General features: G+C 40.2%; 3 protein-coding genes across 4 annotated transcripts; 1 reads left to right on the top strand and 2 right to left on the bottom strand.

The window, feature by feature from the left end:
• Window positions 1-1204: 1204 nt before the first annotated feature.
• Window positions 1205-16622, top strand: LOC137194637 (NLR family CARD domain-containing protein 3-like). 2 transcript variants are annotated; one of them, XM_067606736.1, is made up of 11 exons: window positions 1206-1302; window positions 3431-3567; window positions 3661-3780; window positions 3954-4073; window positions 7197-7275; window positions 7442-7661; window positions 8195-9995; window positions 10109-10282; window positions 10892-11065; window positions 15309-15355; window positions 15479-16622. In XM_067606736.1, exons 2-11 carry the CDS (start codon window positions 3479-3481, stop codon window positions 16075-16077), a joined length of 3423 nt encoding a protein of 1140 aa, XP_067462837.1. In that variant the 5' UTR covers window positions 1206-1302; window positions 3431-3478; the 3' UTR covers window positions 16078-16622. The 2 variants fall into 2 exon arrangements, with proteins under 2 accessions (XP_067462838.1, XP_067462837.1); XM_067606737.1 differs by lacking the exon at window positions 3661-3780 and having other exon boundaries at window positions 1205-1302.
• A 328-nt stretch (window positions 16623-16950) lies between these two features.
• LOC137194651 (histone H2B 3-like) lies at window positions 16951-18233 on the bottom strand. The gene has a single exon (XM_067606749.1). It carries the CDS (start codon window positions 18192-18194, stop codon window positions 17826-17828), a length of 369 nt encoding a protein of 122 aa, XP_067462850.1. The 5' UTR covers window positions 18195-18233; the 3' UTR covers window positions 16951-17825.
• Window positions 18234-19446: 1213 nt separating this feature from the next.
• On the bottom strand, window positions 19447-20065 carry LOC137194654 (histone H4). The gene has a single exon (XM_067606752.1). It carries the CDS (start codon window positions 19809-19811, stop codon window positions 19500-19502), a length of 312 nt encoding a protein of 103 aa, XP_067462853.1. The 5' UTR covers window positions 19812-20065; the 3' UTR covers window positions 19447-19499.
• Between the last annotated feature and the right edge of the window lie 108 nt (window positions 20066-20173).

The raw sequence follows: 20173 nt of genomic DNA, 5'->3' as shown, positions 1-20173 counted from the left end.
GACGATGTTTTTAACCTTTACTCACATCTCTTCAGATGAAAGTTTAAACTTCTCTTTGTTCTAAATGTTAGTTTCATGTTTGTATTGATGTATTTGTGAGCTGTTGTTTCTCTTCCACTTCAGCGTCTTAAACACCAGACCTTCCTTTATCACAGATATTTTGTTCTCATCACTCTGTAAATGTGTAAAGAAATGTGTTATAAAACTATAATTATCGGATAAGGAGATCATTTATTATGTCCTTGTACATAGCTGACATTCTGGGTTACACTAATTGATTGTGTGGAAGAAGTGAATCTGAACATGAAATCATTGAACAAGAGTCATTTAACAGACTTTACTGATTGGATGTGTGAACAAACTGAAGCTTTACAGAATAAATAAAGCAGTTTTCTTTCAAGAATGAACAAAGTATTTTCTTCTGTCTTTATTTCAGGATCTCATTCAAAGCTTCTGGAGAAAATGTGAAACTAATATGAGAGTTTATTTGAGGCAGTTTTCCTCCTGAAACACCACAAAGTACAGAGTTCATGTTCAGAGCAGAAGAACGTTTGTGAGTCAGTCTCTGTACTTTCAGCTTTCTTCACCAAAACAGCTTTGTCACAGAGAAATGAGCAGAGCTTTCTATCACTTGTTGCTTTTAACAAACTGAGATTGTATTTAGTCTATTTAGTTTTGTTTAGTCCTGACACACATAAGACAACAGATATTTCTGGGATGTAAGGTTTTAATCCAGACTTGATTAAAATTTCTTTTGACTAATTTTGTCCAGGGTGTAATCTGTCAATCCACAAAACTGCCTGCTGTGCTGAAAAAGTTTTTGTTATTTATGCTTAATTGGCAACAAAGAAATGCATCTAAAACCGTCATGATTAGTGTTACTCACAACTGTGATTGATTTATTGCACCGTCCCAGATAAAGTTATCTTTTCTAGTACAGAGGTAATTTAGGAATAATTTTATGATAATGCTAATACATATGAAAAATGAATCAACATCAGGAGAACATTACTCAACCTCAGTTTTGATAATAAAATTATATATATATATATATATATATATATATATATATATATATATCCCCAATAACAAATTGTATTGTAAAAACAATAATAATAAAAATAATGTTTTTAAATCGTAAATTTCATAACTGTTTTATGGTCAGACCGCCTTTTATTTTAAAAGGCGTCAGAACTGTGTTCCAGGCCGGATTCGATCCTGATCTCGCATCAGAAGTCGATGCGCTAGGCTTGAGTTTCACTTTCTTCTATCATCATGGCAGAGACTTGTCTCCATCTAAACGTAATGTAACCGACAGCTTTCGGTATTTTACACTTAAATTGCTCTTTGTTCATGTCGTTAGCGCTAACTGCTGTTAGCTTGGCTCTTCCAGAAACAGCAGAAATCTGCCGTTTGGTTATTAAAAGTGTAGTTTGGAACTAACGGTGAACTGATAACGGGCGGGGACACATTTCCCCCATTTTGTAGTTCGGAGTTTAACGTGTTGAGTAGCTGCAATAGAGTTCGTCCTCAGTAGTTGAAAACGGTGTTGTTAATACTGTGTACCATCACTTACTGATGTGACGATTGATGGCTGGTTTTCCTGCCTGAATTAGCCTGTGGAGGAGGCGGAGATGAGCTGCTGCTCTCCCCGCTGTCCGAGACACGAAATGCGGCTCCGCTCGGCTGGACAGCTGCTGGAGAAAAGTATTCTGTCGGTGAACGGTCTATCTTTATATTTACACTACAGAACTGAGTAGACAGTATGGGTGCCAGAAGGGGGAACCATGGGGGGAACACGGGTTTGAACAGGGCTGTAGTGGTAGATAAAAACGTGGATAAACCGTACTTAATACCTCAGCCACTGTATTGCGGATTCATTGCGGAACATCATGGACAGATGGACCAATCAATCTCTGTCTTAAAAATAAACCGCGATTCTCACACCGTCTATAGTCTCATTAATATAGATCAATGTTTGGAATATAACAAAACTGATTTATGGGGAATTAATTTGCTCAAACTTACAGCCAAATCAAGACAACAGTTTGACTTGATAAATCAGCATTTGGTGCTTCCTAATAACTGAAACTATCCGTCAATTTTGGTCTTGTGCTTACAACAGTTACTGAGGTCAACAACCTTTTAACAACTTAAGAAAACATTAGGCTAAAACAGGTTTCAATCTTGTGCCTTGAGTTTTGGTTGGGATGTCCTTTAGTTTACGTTTATTTAATTGGGTTCACTGTATCTAGTTTTAGGACGTATGAAAATCTGATCACATTTTAGGTCATATTTATTCAGAAATAGAGCAAATTCTAAAGGGTTCACAAACTTTCAAGCACCACGCCGTCCTACATTTTTCATCACACTGTCCTTTCATGGTGACTTGGACAAAATCACAGAATGTAGTGAAGTTAAGAGAAATATTTTTCAAACTTACAGACAGCTCTGAAAGTATAAATCTTTTGCTCAAGTCAGACGTGAAACCTTAAGTAGCTTCTCTCTTAGAAAGTTCTGTTGAAAATGAATGTCATGGTTTTACAACACAAACTGTAAAATTAAATGAACGATGATGTCCTGAAGTTTTTCTCAGTAGTTCCGTTATTCGTTCAAAACACTGGCAGATTTATGTACAATTTGATGCAGTGAAAACCAAAATAGAAATACAGAAAATAGTGTCAGTGTGATAAACTAGTTAAATGTCTGTACAAACTTACTCTGCTTTTTAAATGATCTTCCACCAGTTGAATATATTTGGTCGCCTATTTATTTTTGTATTCAATGTAAGACAAAGCAACTTTATTCATATAGCAGCTTTTAAACAACAAAGTGTTTTATAAAAGACATATGAATGCATTAAGAAAAGATATAAAAGAAAAACAAAGAATTATAAAAAGAAACATAGGATTTTAAAAGTGTAAAGTAAAATAGAAGTTAAAATGGAATAAAACAGATTAAATAGGAGAATAAAAATGGCAGTGCAGCACAAGATATGAATCAATCACCCCAAATTTAATTGAATTAAAGGCAGTGACAAGTTTTGAGCCTTGATTTAAAAGAAGTGAGAGTTGAAGACCTCCAGTTTTCTGAGAGTTCATTCAGATATATGGAGCATAAAAAACGAGTACTGCTTCTTCATGTTTAGAAAAGAACTAAAAGAAGTCCTAAGTGAATGTGATGTGGCTGTAATTAATCATTTAGCTCTTTCTCTGACTCACATTATTATTACATAATCGATAAGTCAATGAAATGTGAACAAATTCCCAGAGCTGGATGTTTTCAATCTACTTCTTTAGTTTGAACAACAGTTCAAAGAGATTCAGTTCATACTGAGATGAAACAGAGAAAATTGATGAATCTGTTTTCATTCAGTTCAGTGATTATTGTTGTGATGTTATGAGCTCTGCTGCCTGTGTTTCCTTTCCAGATGAAGGTAGAAAGTGTGTGTAACTGATGTGGATGTGACTTCAGCAGCATGCATCAGTGTGAGGACACAGAGGAGGGAGTTCCTCCCTCTGAAAGCTCTCTGTGTGGGGAACATGACAGCCAGACCAAAGCTCAGAGGTGAGATGAGGATCTCTGTCTATGACTGTTCTTCATTCAAATCACTTCACCATCATTATTCACACTCAAGGCTCTGTGTGTGTTGTGTTGAAGCCCAGCACAGCAGCACAGACCAGACTCTGCTGGACCTGGACCCAGATGTGTGTCCTTCAAGAGTGACCAGTCAATGGATGATATTATTCATTTTAAAGGACAACCTCCTGCTGCAAAGAGGTAAACTGTAGCTATTTTTAAATGTAACTAACTCAGTTTTATTTGGAGAATATGACAGTCAAACCAAAACTCAAATGTGAGATGAGGATCTCTAACTGTCTATGACTGTTCTTCACTCAAATCACGCCACTATCATTATTCACACTCAAAGCTCTGTGTGTGTTGTGTTGAAGCCCAGCACAGCAGCACAGACCAGACTCTGCTGGACCTGGACCCAGCTGTGTGTCCTTCAAGAGTGACCAGTCAATGGATGATATTATTCATTTTAAAGGACAACCTCCTGCTGCAAAGAGGTAAGCTGTAGCTAAATTTTAAATGTAACTAACTCAGTTTTATTTGGGGAACATGACAGTCAAACCAAAGCTCAGAAGTGGGATGATGATCTCTAACTGTCTATGACTGCCCTGCACTCAAATCACTTTACCATCATTATTCACACTCAAAGCTCTGTGTTGTTTGAAGCCCAGCACAGCAGCACAGACCAGACTCTGCTGGACTTGGACCTGGACCTGGACCCATTGTGTGTCCTGCAAGAGCGACCAGTCAATGGTTGATAGCAGATGGCTTTAGATGTTAAATTTGAAATTTTCTCTGGATAAACAGCAGCGTGAATCTCTCCTTGTTGGCACTCCATACCAGATTCAGTCGTCCCCCATACCTCATCTCACCTTTGACAGCCAGGACATCCCCCTTTTCTCTTCAGTGACTAATCTAGGTGTTAGGTTTGACCCTAACCTGACATTTTATGAACATATAAGACATATATGAAAAAATATGTGACCATATAAGACATATATGCAAAAACTCTTCCTACCATCTCAAAAACATCTCTAAACTCTGCCCCTCTCTAACCCTGTCAGATGCAGAGAAACTTGTCCATGCGTTTATCTCCTCAACACTGGACTACTGCAATGCTCTCTTCACAGGGATTCCTGGCAGGAGCATCCAGAAGCTCCAGTACATTCAGAACAGCACTGCCAGGATGCTGATGAGAGTGCAAAAATATGAACACATAACACCAGTTCTGTTTTCATTGCACTGGCTCCCTGTCTCCTTCAGGATTGACTACAAAGTCCTGCTACTCACGTACAAATCCATCAAGGGACATGCGCCTCCCTGCCTACATGAACAGACCCTAGTCTCTTTTAAAAAAGGCTTAAAAACCTTTCCATTCAGAAGGGCTTTTTCATCTTAACTCTTTACTTTCTTTATGTTGTATGTTTTATGTTTTTTAAAGCTGTAGCATGTAGCACTTTGGAATTAACTGCAAATGAAAAGTGTGGTACAAATTAAATGTATTATTATTTATTATTACACAACTCCCAGTGTTCTGACCCTCAACCATGACATCATCCAGTTGGTGGGTCAGCAGTGGTGGTCAAATCATTGCCCATCTGCTCCTGACTACCAGCTACTCTCTTCTCACATACTCCATATCCATCAAGAATCTCTGTCTTCTTCCTGCGCCAATCACTAAGCCACATCCTCATCCCTTTCTGTTGACAACCAGAGCAGTCAGGAATCACAAGACAGAATTTTCAGGGAAGCCTCTGCAACCAAACTCAACAAGGAATAGCCATGCTCACCATCCTTTGTCTCTGCAATCCTGCACTAGAGGTTGATGTTTTTAGGTTTTCCTCTCATGCGCTCTCTTTGCATTTGAACCATGACCTTGCTGGTGACTTTCGCCTTCCTGACTACCATTCACAAGGACTTCCTGGCCTTAAAGGTCATCCTTGCCTATGTTGTGAAATTGTCCAGGGTTAAAACCTATCTGGCATGTACTTGAGTCTCAGTTGTTACTGTTTCATCCATGAAACCATGAGTGGCAGGCTCCAGAATGCCAGACTCAGGAATTGGGCCACAGATGACATCTGCTGCTTCTGAGATAATGAGGGTCACACCAATAATGAACACAATGGGGGACATAGTGCAGCTTGATTAGAATAATTTTGCTATGGCATTTTAAACTGTCCAGTTGAGAAGCATAGCTTGAGCCCTACCAGGCAGCTAGAAACCATATCTTGAATGGACTGCGGGATATGGTAGTGGTCCAGACTTGCCTGAATGAGGTTGTATGGTACCGTTTATTTTCTTTGACCTTATGGATCAGCTGGCTTATGATCAAAGCGTCCTCTAGAAAATCTGGAATTCCTCCTTAGATAGATAGATCTCACTCTCATGTCTCCTTCCATTCCATGTTGAGTTAGAAAGATGTTTTTTCTGGTGTGCAAATGAATAAATTATTTCCCTGTCCATGCTTCAATTAGTTGGTTGATATGTTCATATACAACCAAATTCTCATTGAATAATTGCAGTATTATTTTCATAAGGAGAAAAGTGCTACATCAGTAGCCTTCCAGGATTAATCCATTATTTAATGCGGCGGGAGGGACAGACTAACAAATTACCTGGTGTATTCAAAACACCCCTGTTGTTTTAACAACTTTGAACTCGCCAAACCTATTGGAGACTGCAAGGTCTAACTATAGGTCTGACTGTACTCAACGTTTACTGAGCTTTCACTGAACGTACTGAATGTTTACTGAATCAGTGTCTCTCCTATAATTATAAGAAGAAGAACCCCTGCCAGGCCAAAAAAATATTTTTTTAATGCCATAAATAAAGCCAAATATCCATTCATTCGAAAATCAATAGCATTTGAGAGCCTCTGTGCAGCACTATTCCGAAACGTGAGTCAACCTCTGTGTCATTGCCTGGGAAGTTTTGGTAGCATAGCTCCGTTAAGGAATCACAGCTGTGATAACCAAGTGCTGCCAGGTGCATTCTGCCAAGTGACTCTGGGACAAGAGTAGTATAATAGACCAGCTCAATTTGCCCGTGTGGGTTTCCTTAAGGTGGCCCTCATCTTTTTACTTCAAGGAAAAGGCACCACCCTGTTGATCAAGGGTAATGATTTAAAACTGATATTGAAAGCAAAATTCAATTATTTGATTTTGTTAGACTCTGAGATTTAAGATTTTTAAACTTTTACTGAGTCAAATGAAGTTCTCTGAGCACTGCATTTTTTCAGCAGCACTCTGCCTCACACTCAAGACAGTCAAACACATTTACACTGGGAGCTGCCCATTACAACCGGTACACGGGCCCTAGCTTCCTTGCTCTAGGGCACTTCAGCAGTTTGCAGTGAGGGAGGGAGAGCTTTATGAAGGGTTGGTGAGAGCTGTTGGGAATAAACCACACTGACTGATGAAGCAAAAGTCTGCACTGAAAGCTACAAACAGACTGTACTGTTGATTCTCAGTGGGAACAGCAGGACTAGTAAAGCTTTACCACTACAGGGAGTCATCTGATTCTTTGTTCACATCCAAATATAAATTCATTGACCTTTAGCTTGTGTTTGTCTCGGTGCGGACAAAGATAATGTGAGCTCATTCTTCATGATTCCTCCACAGAGTGGACCAGGACACCTCAGAAGTTCCCAGTCATCAGTCTGCCCAGCAGCATCAAACACACCTGGACTCCATATTTATGGTCTGTACATGTACAACAATTACTTTTACATCTATTCTGTTAAACAATCATCTCTATGCTGCACTTTGTCGACCAGTGAATCGTCAGTCTATCCAACATTGATCTGATGTTTCCTTCCATGATTTTAGTCTAATTGTGTCATTCATACTGTATTATTCTGTTCCAGCTGCTGGAAGAGAATATTGTCACTTTTGTGAAGAGTGAGCTGAAGAAGATGCAGGGCATTTTGAGTTCAGATTACCCAGAGAGTCATCATGAGGATGATGAGGGATTGGACAGTGAGGAGAAAGAGCTGAGGAAGAGCAGCAGAGAATCATTTCTGAAGATCACACTGCACTTCCTGAGGATAATGAAGCAGGAGGAGCTGGCTGACAGTCTGCAGAGTAGTAAGAAGCTTTGTATAAAGATTCAACATGCTGGATAAATGGACATTTACACTCACCAAGCACTTTGTTAAGAACACTTGTGCAATGTAATACAATCCGATATAACCGCTCTGCCATAAATTCTACTTTTACAAAGCTTATACATTTACAGTTTTTGTTGACATTGTCAGACAGATGATAGTTCTACTTAATTTTTATTATTGAGGTCATAGTGGTTGGTGGTTGTGTATCGGGGTGCATTATATTAAAAATGTTCCTAATATAAAATAAACATAAGGAGAATCGTCACTTTTCTGACAATGTCAACAAAAACTAAAAATGTATAAGCTTCTTAAAGTAGAATTTATGGCAGAGCTGTTGTATTGGATTGCATTATATTGCACAGGTGTTCATAATAAAGTGCTCAGTGAGTGTACTAATGTCTCAAGAGATGGAGGAAAATTGGTTCAACATGTTCATTCTTTAGGGGAATTAAATTGTCACATTTTCTTTATAAATCAATTTTTGATCGTATTTGTTGTTTGTTCATTCAGAAACTCCTGCTCCAATTTGTCAGCCTAAACTCAAATCTAATCTGAAGAAGAAGTTTCAGTGTGTGTTTGAGGGGATTGCTAAAGCAGGAAACCCAACCTTTCTCAATCAGATCTACACAGAGCTCTACATCACAGAGGGAGGGACTGCAGAAGTCAATGATGAACATGAGGTCAGACAGATTGAAACAGCATCCAGGAAACCAGTTAGACCAGAAACAACAATCAGACATGAAGACATCTTTAAAGCCCCACCTGGAAGAGCTCAACCAATCAGAACAGTGATGACAAAGGGAGTGGCTGGTATTGGAAAAACAGTCTTAACACAGAAGTTCACTCTGGACTGGGCTGAAAACAAAGCCAACAAGGACATACAGTTCACATTTCCATTCACTTTCAGAGAGCTGAATGTGCTGAAAGAGAAAAAGTACAGCTTGGTGGAACTTGTTCATCACTTCTTTACTGAAACCAAAGAAGCAGGAATCTGCAGGTTTGAAGAGTTCCAGGTTGCATTCATCTTTGACGGTCTGGATGAGTGTCGACTTCCTCTGGACTTTCACAACAATGAGATCCTGACTGATGTTACAGAGTCCACCTCAGTGGATGTGCTGCTGACAAACCTCATCAGGGGGGAACTGCTTCCCTCTGCTCGCCTTTGGATAACCACACGACCCGCAGCAGCCAATCAGATCCCATCTAAGTGTGTTGACATGGTGACAGAGGTCAGAGGGTTCACTGACCCACAGAAGGAGGAGTACTTCAGGAAGAAATTCAGAGATAAGAAGCAGGCCAGCACCATCATCTCCCACATCAAGACATCCCGAAGCCTCCACATCATGTGCCACATCCCAGTATTCTGCTGGATCACTGCTACAGTTCTGGGGGATGTGTTGAAAATCAGAGAGGGTGGAGAGCTGCCCAAGACCCTGACTGAGATGTACATCCACTTCCTGGTTGTTCAGTCCAAACTGAAGAACATCAAGTATGATGGAGGAGCTGAGACAGATCCACACTGGACTCCAGAGAGCAGCAAGATGATTGTCTCTCTGGGAAAACTGGCTTTTGAGCAGCTGCAGAAAGGCAACCTGATCTTCTATGAATCAGACCTGGCAGAGTGTGGCATCGACATCAGAGCAGCCTCAGTGTACTCAGGGGTGTTCACACAGATCTTTAAAGAGGAGATAGGGCTTTACCATGACAAGGTGTTCTGCTTTGTCCATCTGAGCGTTCAAGAGTTTCTGGCCGCTCTTCATGTCCATCTGACATTCATCAACTCTGGAGTCAATGTGCTGTCAGAAGATCAAACAATATCTCAGAAGTCTGAAACTAAGCAAGAATCTGCAGATACACATCTCTACCAGAGGGCTGTGGACAAGGCCTTACAGAGTCCAAATGGACACCTGGACTTGTTCCTCCGCTTTCTCTTGGGTCTTTCACTGCAGACCAATCAGACTCTCCTACAAGGTCTGCTGACACAGACAGGAAGTAGCTCACAGACCAATCATGAAACAGCCGAGTACATCAAGAAGAAGATTGAGGAGAATCTGTCTGCAGAGAAAAGCATCAATCTGTTCCACTGTCTGAATGAACTGAATGATCATTCTCTAGTGAAGCAGATCCAACAGTACCTGAGTTCAGGAAGTCTCGCTACAGATAAACTCTCTCCTGCTCAGTGGTCAGCTCTGGTCTTCATCTTACTGTCATCAAACAAATATGCAGATGTGTTTGACCTGAAGAAATACCCTGTTTCAGAGGAGACTCTTCTTAGGCTACTGCCAGTGGTCAAAGCCTCCAACAAAGCTCTGTAAGTACAGAGATAGTTGGATTTATACATTATTTAAATATACTGCTATCTTTTTAACAGGAGGGGAAAATAGATAACTTCTTATTTGTTTTTCCGCTGTGTTTCCTCTTCAGCCTGAGTGGCTGTAACCTCTCAGAGAGAAGCTGTGCAGCTCTGTCCTCACTTCTCAGCTCCCAGTCCTGTAGTCTGAGAGAGCTGGATCTCAGTAACAACAGCCTGCATGATTCAGGAGTGAAGCTACTGTCTGCTGGACTGAAGAGTCCACAATGTAGACTGGAAACTCTCAGGTCATGATTCATCAACCTGTTCAACAAATGACTGTTCAATTTTTAACTATATTAGAGGATAAACATTAAACCTGTGTACACTTGTCTTTGTTGATATGATTTGTCAAACCATTGTTACTATACTTCAGCAGTAGATAATTACTTTCCATGCTGATTATTCATAATTTCCTTTTGCTTTTGTTGTTGAATTATTAAATACCACAGATGTTTTCTTCTATATTTGGCTAAAAAACATTGTACCTGGACAATCAAGTATTCACAGGGGGTTCAAGTACCAGTTGCAGGCTAAAGAGAAGACTAGTTGCCTTTGTCCATTGGATACTTCTATGAACCACTGTGAAGTCACATTTTATGGCAGGAGGCTCCTTGATTTTGTGTAGTTTAAAAATGCTACATGTCTTTATTCTTTTGGCAAAAGCTTCACAATTGATGAAGATATTTGGAAGTTTTTTTTTTTTTAACATTGAGATCACAATGACTGGATGCTCAACTTTCTGGAACATCCTGATTCAGTTCATCGTTTGTTTGGAGAGTTTGTTCTTGTACTTGACTGTACACAGCAATATAATCTCAGCCTGTCTGACATATGTATTGGTTTGTGTTTTGCAGTCTATCAGGCTGTCTGATCACAGAGGAAGGCTGTGCTTCTCTGGCCTCAGCTTTGAGCTCTAATCCCTCTCATCTGAGAGAGCTGGATCTGAGCTACAATCAACCAGGAGACTCAGGAGTGAAGCTGCTGTCGGCTGTACTGGAGGAGCCACACTGGGGACTAGACACTCTCAGGTATGGGGAACAATGTCTGATAGAAGAGGAAGAGCTGGAAACCTTTTCTCTGTCAAAGATCTCTATGGAAGCATATTGCATTCACCAAAGAAAACAACCTTATCTCATAATAATGACTTCAGCAACACATTATGACTTACTATTTCATAATTACCAGATCAGGTATTACACCGTGACATCTATCCTGATCTCATATGAGCCTGAGTAAGGTCAACCAGACATCCTTATCCCCAGGAACATCCTCCAGCTCCTCCTGGGGATCACAAGGTGTTCCCTCACCAGAAGAGATATATATAATCCCTCTAGCAGCTCTCCTATCAGTTGTATGCCATTGACCCTACTACAGATGAGGCTTTCTCTTCCAAACCATTGATGTTTCCACACATATCCATGCTCTAAATGGAGAACTAATTGACACAGTGCAGCATTATAAATATATAGGACCTTGGTTAGACAGCAGATTGTCCTACATAACTCATGTTGAATATCTCACTCAATAACCAAAATTCAGATTGGATTCTTGTAGCAGAACAGAGCTTGTTTCTCTTTTCGAAGCATGCGTTATACAATCTACCATACTGTCCACATCGGATAATGGAGATATCTAGATATCATGCTGCAGCCACGATCATTACAGCCCTATCTACCACAGTGCTATTTGATTCACTACAGCAGACAGCTATCACACTCACCACTACATGATAAGGTTGGATGGTCGTCACTGACATCTAGAAGGCACCAGCATACCTGTGTCTTCATTTATAAGGCCTTGCTACCTAAGTTACTGAGTTATTTAACATCTTTAGTTGAACTCAGAACTAATAACTATGACACCAGATCACAGAGCAGGTTGGCTTTAAAAGTTCCTCATACAAATTCTGAACTGGATAACACTGGTTCTGCACCTTACTACTGGAATGAACTGAAACACAGTTTAAAGTTAGAGACACTTTTTCCTCTGGGGGACTTTAAAGTTTTACTAGCTGACATTCTTCATAATGTTTGTGATTGTTTTAAGTAGTGTTTCTGTCAGTGTGTATGATGATTGTTTTGTGACTATAGTGTTTCCCATACATAGGCTTCGCTTGGGCGGCCAGCCCAGATAGATTAAGATCCGCCCAGGTAGATAAAATCCCAAATGCGCAATTGTCATTTCATAATGCACACAGACCAGCGGACCTTCAGCCTACATAAGCGTCTCGATTCTTATCTCCTAAGATTCTGAATCAATTCACAAATGTCAAATTGATCTTCTAAATGTTAGTTAATAACGTGATGTTGATGGAACGAAAAAGGTGAAACTCAATTGTGAGGGCAGTGCAGCACCCAGACAGTCTACAGTGCATACACGCTAGAGTTATCTTGTCAATACATCCATGTATCTTGTAGTTCATCTTCACAAAGGGTAGCAGTAGAAAGCATATTTTGATTTAATAACTAAATAATTACCTTTACGAGAACAACGTGAAATATATTGTAAACTTTCTACGCCATCACTCAGAGACTAACATTAGCAGAGTGGAGCAGCTACCTCTAGCAGTAACAAATGAGACTGGCTGACAAACACACACTGCAGCATTAAACACTATAAACCAACTCTGAGGTAAAGAAAATAACCTGGTGCTCAATCTGTTTCCACTTATCGTCTTGTTCATCGATGACATTCCCAGAGCTAACGGTACAGCAGAGAGGCTGCTCTGCACTGCTGGAGACATGATGTTAATAATAACACAGCTGAGCACTCCGCCCAGGGGCGGATTTAGTTATTAGGGGGCCCAAGGCAAACTCTGCTTTGCTTTATTTTCACCCTTTCTCTAACTGGGAATGTTGGTATTGGCAGTGGTAGAAGGACTCACAACTCTTTCTGAAGTAAAACCATTAATACCGCACAGTAAAACTCAGCATTCAAATTTTTACTTAAAAGTGAAGAGTGAAACAGAGGTATTATCAGCACAGTGTACATACATGTACTTAACTTGTGTTCAAGGTGGGGCTTTGAATTCTTATATAATGCTGGATAGTTTAATGAATAATAATGCATTATATTTCTGTCAGGTAAATGTAGTGGTACAATGTTTTCCTCTGAAGTAGAAGTCTATAGTTGTATATTTTTTAAGTGCTTTGGGGGCCTTTTGTAAGTTATTTTGGGGTACAATGAGTTAAAATAGTAACATAATTTAATATTTTTCATATCTAAAAATCTAAACATCATAGCTTTTAGCTGGGGGCCTCAGGCAGTTGCCTACCTTCCTTAATGGTAAAGTTCATGTCTGACTCTGCCTCCCCCTCATTTTGTTATTCTCATACAGGCAGGAGATTGTAAGATGCACCCACCACCACTAGTAAATTATCAACTTGTGGGACACACTGGACAGTGATGAACAGTCCTGTGATCCTGTGTATATGTAACCCGCTCTCAGGTCTCTCTTGCAAAAGATATCTTGATCTCAGTAATATTTCCTGAATAAATAAAGCTTAACATCTCAGGGCGAATCTCATCTACACCTGGTGCCTTGTCACTGAGGAGCTTCTTAACTACCTCAGACGACCCCTGTCAGGAATATGGGTAAGGCTTCCCTCTAGTCACCCAACTCTTCCTCCTCAACAGAGGGCTTCCCCCTCCTGAGTCATCTGACAGTTTTCCAGAACTTCTTTGAGGTCAATTGAAAGTCCTTCTCCATGGCTTCTTCAAACTCCTCCCACACCCAGGTTTTTGCTTCAGCAACCACTGAAGCTGCCACCCTTCTGGCCATCCAGTGCCTGTCTGCTGCTTCAGGAGATCCTTTCAGCTTGAGGACTTCTTTCATCCCAGGTGTCCACCAGTGGTTTCTAAGTTTGCTCCCTCGACAGGCATTAATGACCTTCTGGCAACAACTCCAAGCAGCTGCCTCCACAATTGAGGTCCTGAACATGGCCTACTCATATTCCGTGTCCCAAACCTGCCACTACACGTTTGGGTTTACCAGGTCTGTCCAGCAGATTCTCCCGCCACCTGATCAACTCACCACCAGGTGGTGAACAGCTCTGCTCATCTCTTCACCCTTCAGTGTCCATGACACACAGCCACAGATCTAATGACACAGTTACGCTTAAGAACCACCTTATGCTCAAACATGGTGTATGTTATGGCCACTAGCAGAGAAGTCTAATAACAAAGCACCACTCAGGTTCAGATCAAACAGAGCGTTCCTCCTAGTCATCCCCCTCCAGGCTTCTCTTTCATTGCCCATGTGAGTGTTGAAGTTCCCTAGCAGAACTATGAAATCACCCGGCTGCATCCCATTTAGGGCTGGACTGAGTTTTGAAGTATACGCACAAAGAACAGTCAGAGCCTTCCTCCCAACACACAGTCACAAGAAGGCAACCCTTTCACACTGCGGGAGAACTCCAACACTGTGGTGCTCAGCCAGGGGCTAATGAGTATCCCATCACAAAACTGGCATCACTCACCCAGTGCGCTTGATTTTACTGTAACTGTGGTAACTGGGTGGAAATAAGCCTCTTGAATTTGCACCCAAAACTGGGAAAGAGGTAGAAAAAAGGCACATAGAGGGAAAGTGCACCCCAAATAACCATCACTGTGATAAAACATCCAATGCAAAGTAGCAAACAAGAGACATCTGCAGAGTGAAACAGATGAAATAGTTAGAATTAAACTAAGTTCTCTTTCAAATCAAACATCCCAAGATAGGACTGGAAAGTATTGTTCTTGCAATTGTGTTCATAACCTTTTTTTTCACTCAAACATAGCTTAACCATGTCATTTGATATGCTACTTCAGTACACTTTACGGGAATTTCATTAAGGGGTGGCGTTGTGACTTCCTGTTATCTGGAGTGAGATTTATTTGGGTGGCATGAAAGCGAGAGACAGAGCCTGAAAGCAAGAATCTCACCCCAAAAAACAAATTAACAAGCACAAGTTGTTTTTTAATTAATGACACCTTCTAGGCTCCGTATGATTACAAGATAAGGCCTCCAGTTTTTTTTTCTTTGGTGAATGTTCTTGTGTAGATCTCAACTGAATCTCTGAGTTTTTATTTGTAACTGACGTTTTCTTGTAAATGTTGAAAGTTAAACCTGATTAGATTCAATCAGGGTTTCAGAAGGATTAGGAGATTGAGTTTGGATGAAAGTCTATCAACCCCACATTTGAACAGAATAATAAAACAGCAGATGATGTAATGTCCATGTTTGCATGCTGAAAGATGAAGATGCTGCTCTGACCCCTCTCCTCCTTTCAGAGTGCAGCCTGCTGGAGTCCAGTGGTTGACACCAGGTCTGAAGAAGTGTAAGTGTGTTTTTCTTTGTGACATCGATCATTCAAATCCTACTGAGGATGAAGATGATGTTATCATCAAACAGATGATAGATCAATAACTGCAGCTGTATTGTGTCTCGTTCTCTTCATCAGATTTCTGTGAACTCACACTGGATCCAAACTCAGTAAACACAAAACTGAAACTGTCTGACAACAACAGGAAGGTGACATATGTGGAGGAGGATCAGTCATATCCTGATCATCCAGACAGATTTGACTTCTGGCCTCAGTTGCTGTGTAGAAATGGTCTGACTGGTCGCTGTTACTGGGAGGTCGAGTGGAACGGAGGAGTTTTTATATCAGTGACTTACAGAGGAATTAGAAGGAGGGGGCGTAGTAATGACTGTGTGTTTGGAAGGAATGATCAGTCCTGGAGTCTGTACTGCTCTGCTGAATATAACTCTGTCTGGCACAATAACAGAGGAATCGTCATCTCTCCCCCCTCCTCCTCCTCCTCCTCCTCCTCCTCCTCCTCCTCCTCCTCCTCCTCCTCCTCCTCCGTCTCTTCTGTCTCTAACAGAATAGCAGTGTATGTGGACTGCCCTGCTGGCACTCTGTCCTTCTACAGAGTCTCCTCTGACACACTGATCCACCTCCACACCTTCAACACCACATTCACTCAACCTCTTTATCCTGTGTTTGGGTTCTGGTTTGGCAGGATTGGGTCCTCAGTGTCTCTGTGTTCTCTGTAAGATGGAGACTGTCCTCTTGTTTGAGAAACATCCTCATGTCATTTAGTACCAACCTGATCTATCACTGGTTGTAAATGCAGTGTCTTAATCTGACATGGTTTCCACATGACTGCTGGCCTGTTTGTCATTCATATATATATATATATATATATATATATATATATATATTACTGAAAAACAATGTTATACCTATTCTGATACTTTGACATTTACACTAACACTTGATGTGATGTTCTATGATCTGGTGTATGGTGAAACTACTTTGCAGAGATAACAGAGGCCAGCAGCACCTGTCTGTTGAAAGGACAATGACAGACTGTGAGTGTGTGTAGAGATAGAAAAGGAGTCCAACTGCACTGTTCATTAAGAGAACAATAGTGAACTATGTGTGTACAGATGACTGAGGAGGCCGTACCTATCTGCTGAAATTATAATAATGGACTGTTCAGAGCATGACTTTGTACTTTACCTAATACAGCTAACTGTACAGTGTCTCTTGCATGTTTGTACCCGCTTGCAAATGTAATATTAAACCCAGAAAGACATTCTCTGGTTTGTGAGTCTTTTATTACAGAAACTGCCACCACAGTTGTTATGATCTATACTATACATACACATACTGTACATAACTGTATGTAATATCAACAGTTTGTATCATCAGTATAAAAATATATGAATAAATATATAATCAGTATAACTGAAAATGAAGACTCATCAGATAAAAGGCATGTAATCACACTGTCCTCAGTTAGATTCTGTCAGGGGAACTTTGTTGCTTGTCATAACTACGGATGTGCTGGTATATCTTTTTTACTTTATACATTCTGACAGTATCAATACCACCAACCATTTCCATTACCATAATTATAGACATCAACCACCTCAATACTCTCTGATTCTTATTTTTTAGATTTTTTTTTTTTATCATGTGCTTTCATTATAAATTAAGTTTTTAAAATTAATTAATTTCCCATATTTAAAATCATTTATTTTAAAATAAATCATTTTGCTGGGTAAACCACCCCAGTCTATTTGTAAATATTGGAGGTGTGTAATTAAATCACCATATAATTTATTTATTGTAAGAGAGCATTTCTGATGATGGCAGCAGCGATGTTTTTACAAAAGCAATTTTTAATCTGTCACCGAGCTCTACAGCACCCAGCCCTCCATTTTCTTTGCTTTTGTACATTCAGTCTCTTTTAGTGACTTCTCTAGTTCTCCAGATTAAGTTGGCACACTGTTTAGTTGGTTTATTATTTTGTTGGGTGGAGGAAAGATATTTGCAAGGACAAGGAGTTTGGATAGGATGAAGGTTTTAACTATATTTGAATATTAATGCATTGTCTGTCACTGTCCTCTCCAAACTCCTTTTGTTTTGTCATGACTTAGTTTGGTTTAAGAAGCATTTTCATGAAGAATTAAATGATTTAAAACATCCATCTCTGTTTTGTTATGACACAGCATAAACAATAGCAGCAACTTCCTGTGCATGGCTTACAAATTTCCAGCAATGACCGCTCTGGTCAGTTGGTTTAATTAGATGACCAATATATAAACAGTTGCACTCAGAGGACAGCACTGCTTCACTCCTCTCTGCTTCAAAAGACTGTTAAATTCTCTAATATGAAAAATGTGTAGTATGTTATATATTATTGAAAAAACATAAGTTTGATAGACATAGCTCTCAGGTGAAGGTGTGGGTGGTCCTGAAAAGGACCTTTGAGTTGTTGGTACAAACAGCAGATTTACTTGGAGCTGGTGTACTTGGTGACAGCCTTGGTGCCCTCAGACACGGCGTGTTTGGCCAGCTCACCGGGCAGCAGCAGGCGGACAGCGGTCTGGATCTCCCTGGAGGTGATGGTGGAGCGCTTGTTGTAGTGAGCAAGGCGGGAAGCCTCACCGGCGATGCGCTCAAAGATGTCCCCCACAAAGGAGTTCATGATGCCCATGGCCTTGGAGGAGATGCCGGTGTCGGGGTGGACCTGTTTCAACACCTTGTACACGTAGATGGCGTAGCTCTCCTTCCTGGTCTTTCTCTTCTTCTTGCCGGTCTTGGTGGCTTTAGACACGGCCTTCTTGGAGCCTTTCTTCGGGGCCTTAACTGGATCAGGCATGGTTAGTTCGCTGGATTTTCTCAAACGAATAGCTCCAACAGCTCCAAACAGCCTCTATGTATCCATCTGATGCAAATTTAACTGCGCCGTTGCTCATACAGGATTGGTTGAATTCTTGTGAGTGAGACTGAGCATGCGCAACACAAACACCGCCCAACCTTTGATGAACAATCTGACCGCCTTTTTACTTCAAGAGCTGCCCACCTCATCTGAAGAGTCTCCACTGTTTATAATATAACATACTGTCCAAAAATCCATAACTATAGAGGAATAAACATATTGTATTTAGATTTAGCATTCCAAAAGCTGATATGTTTTACTGATCTATGATAAAACATTAAAAAAAATCCATGGATTTATTTCATTGATCCTTAATCCAGTTTTTGGTGCTATTCCCTCTGAAATAACAATACTTTTCAAACTAATGTTAATAGGAATTTTATTGATTCTCCCATGTTGGACCCAACTGACACATGAAGATCATGTTTCTCTGTTTCACAAAAAGAATAACAGTGATTCCTTCAGTCTTTCTTATAAATGATGTATATAGCATCAGTAAATGATAATAACCATTAATGGATATAAACTGTGTCTTAAATTTATTGTGAGCTGGAGTTTTTAACACAAGTTGAATGAAGCATTGTTCAAATCATTTTATACACAGACAACCTTGTGTGTTTATGTTTATGTATAATATATAGCCCCATTCTCAGTGATGAAAAGTGGCTACATTAAAGTAAATGCATTAACTATTAACACAATTTTGAGGTAATTAATCTTCAATATTTTCCTTTTATGCTACTATTGTGTTTATCATGTAAATATTGTGCTTTTACTCCACAACATGTATGTCAGGTTATTCCCTAACCCTAAATTTATGAAATACAATTCATTGTTGAAGGTTTAAACAGTTTTTTTTTCCTCTTGTGACAGAAGGAAAGATTATTTTACATCCAAAATTAAATACATTTGTGTAGCAGAACTTCTTTCTAATCCAACTGATTATCTCACAACAACACATTTGTTTTGAGAGAAAGAATGGTGTTTTCACAACCCGATTGCCTGAAAACAAGCCTTATTAGTTGTTTATAGTCATGTTCAAAGCATCAGTTAATATCCATATGTTTAAAAATGGCACTATTCATAAGCCGGAAGTCATGTTTCAGAAAACTTAGTTCATTAATATACAAAGTAGTAACATTTTTACATAGCAGTTAATAATATACAACAGGACAGCTCTTAAGAGGAGGTGGGTGGCTCTTAAAAGAGCCTTTGTGTTTGGAGATCAGCAGGTCAAGATCAGATTTAACCTCCGAAACCGTACAGAGTGCGTCCCTGCCTCTTCAGAGCATAAACCACATCCATGGCGGTCACGGTCTTCCTCTTGGCATGCTCGGTGTAGGTGACGGCATCACGGATCACATTCTCCAGGAACACCTTCAACACTCCGCGGGTCTCCTCGTAGATCAGACCGGAGATACGCTTCACACCGCCACGGCGAGCCAGACGGCGGATGGCGGGCTTGGTGATTCCCTGGATGTTATCACGAAGGACTTTACGGTGACGCTTAGCGCCTCCTTTACCGAGTCCCTTACCACCTTTGCCTCTACCACTCATTTTTTCCAATCGTCTTTTAAGCAAGTTAAAAGATGAATATGAGACTTCTTATCAGAGCTTCTTAACTTAAAGCGTGTCTGCGGACGTAAAAGAGGACTGTTGGCGCGGACTTTGCTGGGCGGTGCCAAATTCAGCAGCTCAGCCCACCTAGTTTTCCAAAGCAGATTGGCGTCTTCCCTCCTTTTTGATTGTTTTTGCTCCATTTTGTATCTTTTTCTGAGATATTTGGCAGGTTAACGTGACAGCTAACATTCTGCTGTTGGTTGGAAACAGACCCTCAGCTGTAGTATTTGTATTGTTCATGAAAAGAATCTGAATGTGACAATCCTCTCATATCATACTTTATAACACAGCTTGCTATT

Source organism: Thunnus thynnus, chromosome 12 (genome assembly GCF_963924715.1).
Source record: "Thunnus thynnus chromosome 12, fThuThy2.1, whole genome shotgun sequence".
In the NCBI taxonomy this organism is placed as follows: domain Eukaryota; kingdom Metazoa; phylum Chordata; class Actinopteri; order Scombriformes; family Scombridae; genus Thunnus; species Thunnus thynnus.
Note: the sequence above shows the minus strand (reverse complement) of the source record. Positions and strands in the feature narration are given on the sequence as shown.

Coding starts and splice junctions, on each gene's coding strand:
- LOC137194637 (XM_067606736.1), top strand. CDS start 3,479: ATGCATCAGTGTGAGGACACAGAGGAGGGAGTTCCTCCCTCTGAAAGC. Junction 3,781..3,953: donor CAACCTCCTGCTGCAAAGAG/GTAAACTGTAGC, acceptor GTTGTGTTGAAG/CCCAGCACAGCAGCACAGAC. Junction 7,662..8,194: donor GGCTGACAGTCTGCAGAGTA/GTAAGAAGCTTT, acceptor TTGTTCATTCAG/AAACTCCTGCTCCAATTTGT.
- LOC137194651 (XM_067606749.1), bottom strand. CDS start 18,194: ATGCCTGATCCAGTTAAGGCCCCGAAGAAAGGCTCCAAGAAGGCCGTG.
- LOC137194654 (XM_067606752.1), bottom strand. CDS start 19,811: ATGAGTGGTAGAGGCAAAGGTGGTAAGGGACTCGGTAAAGGAGGCGCT.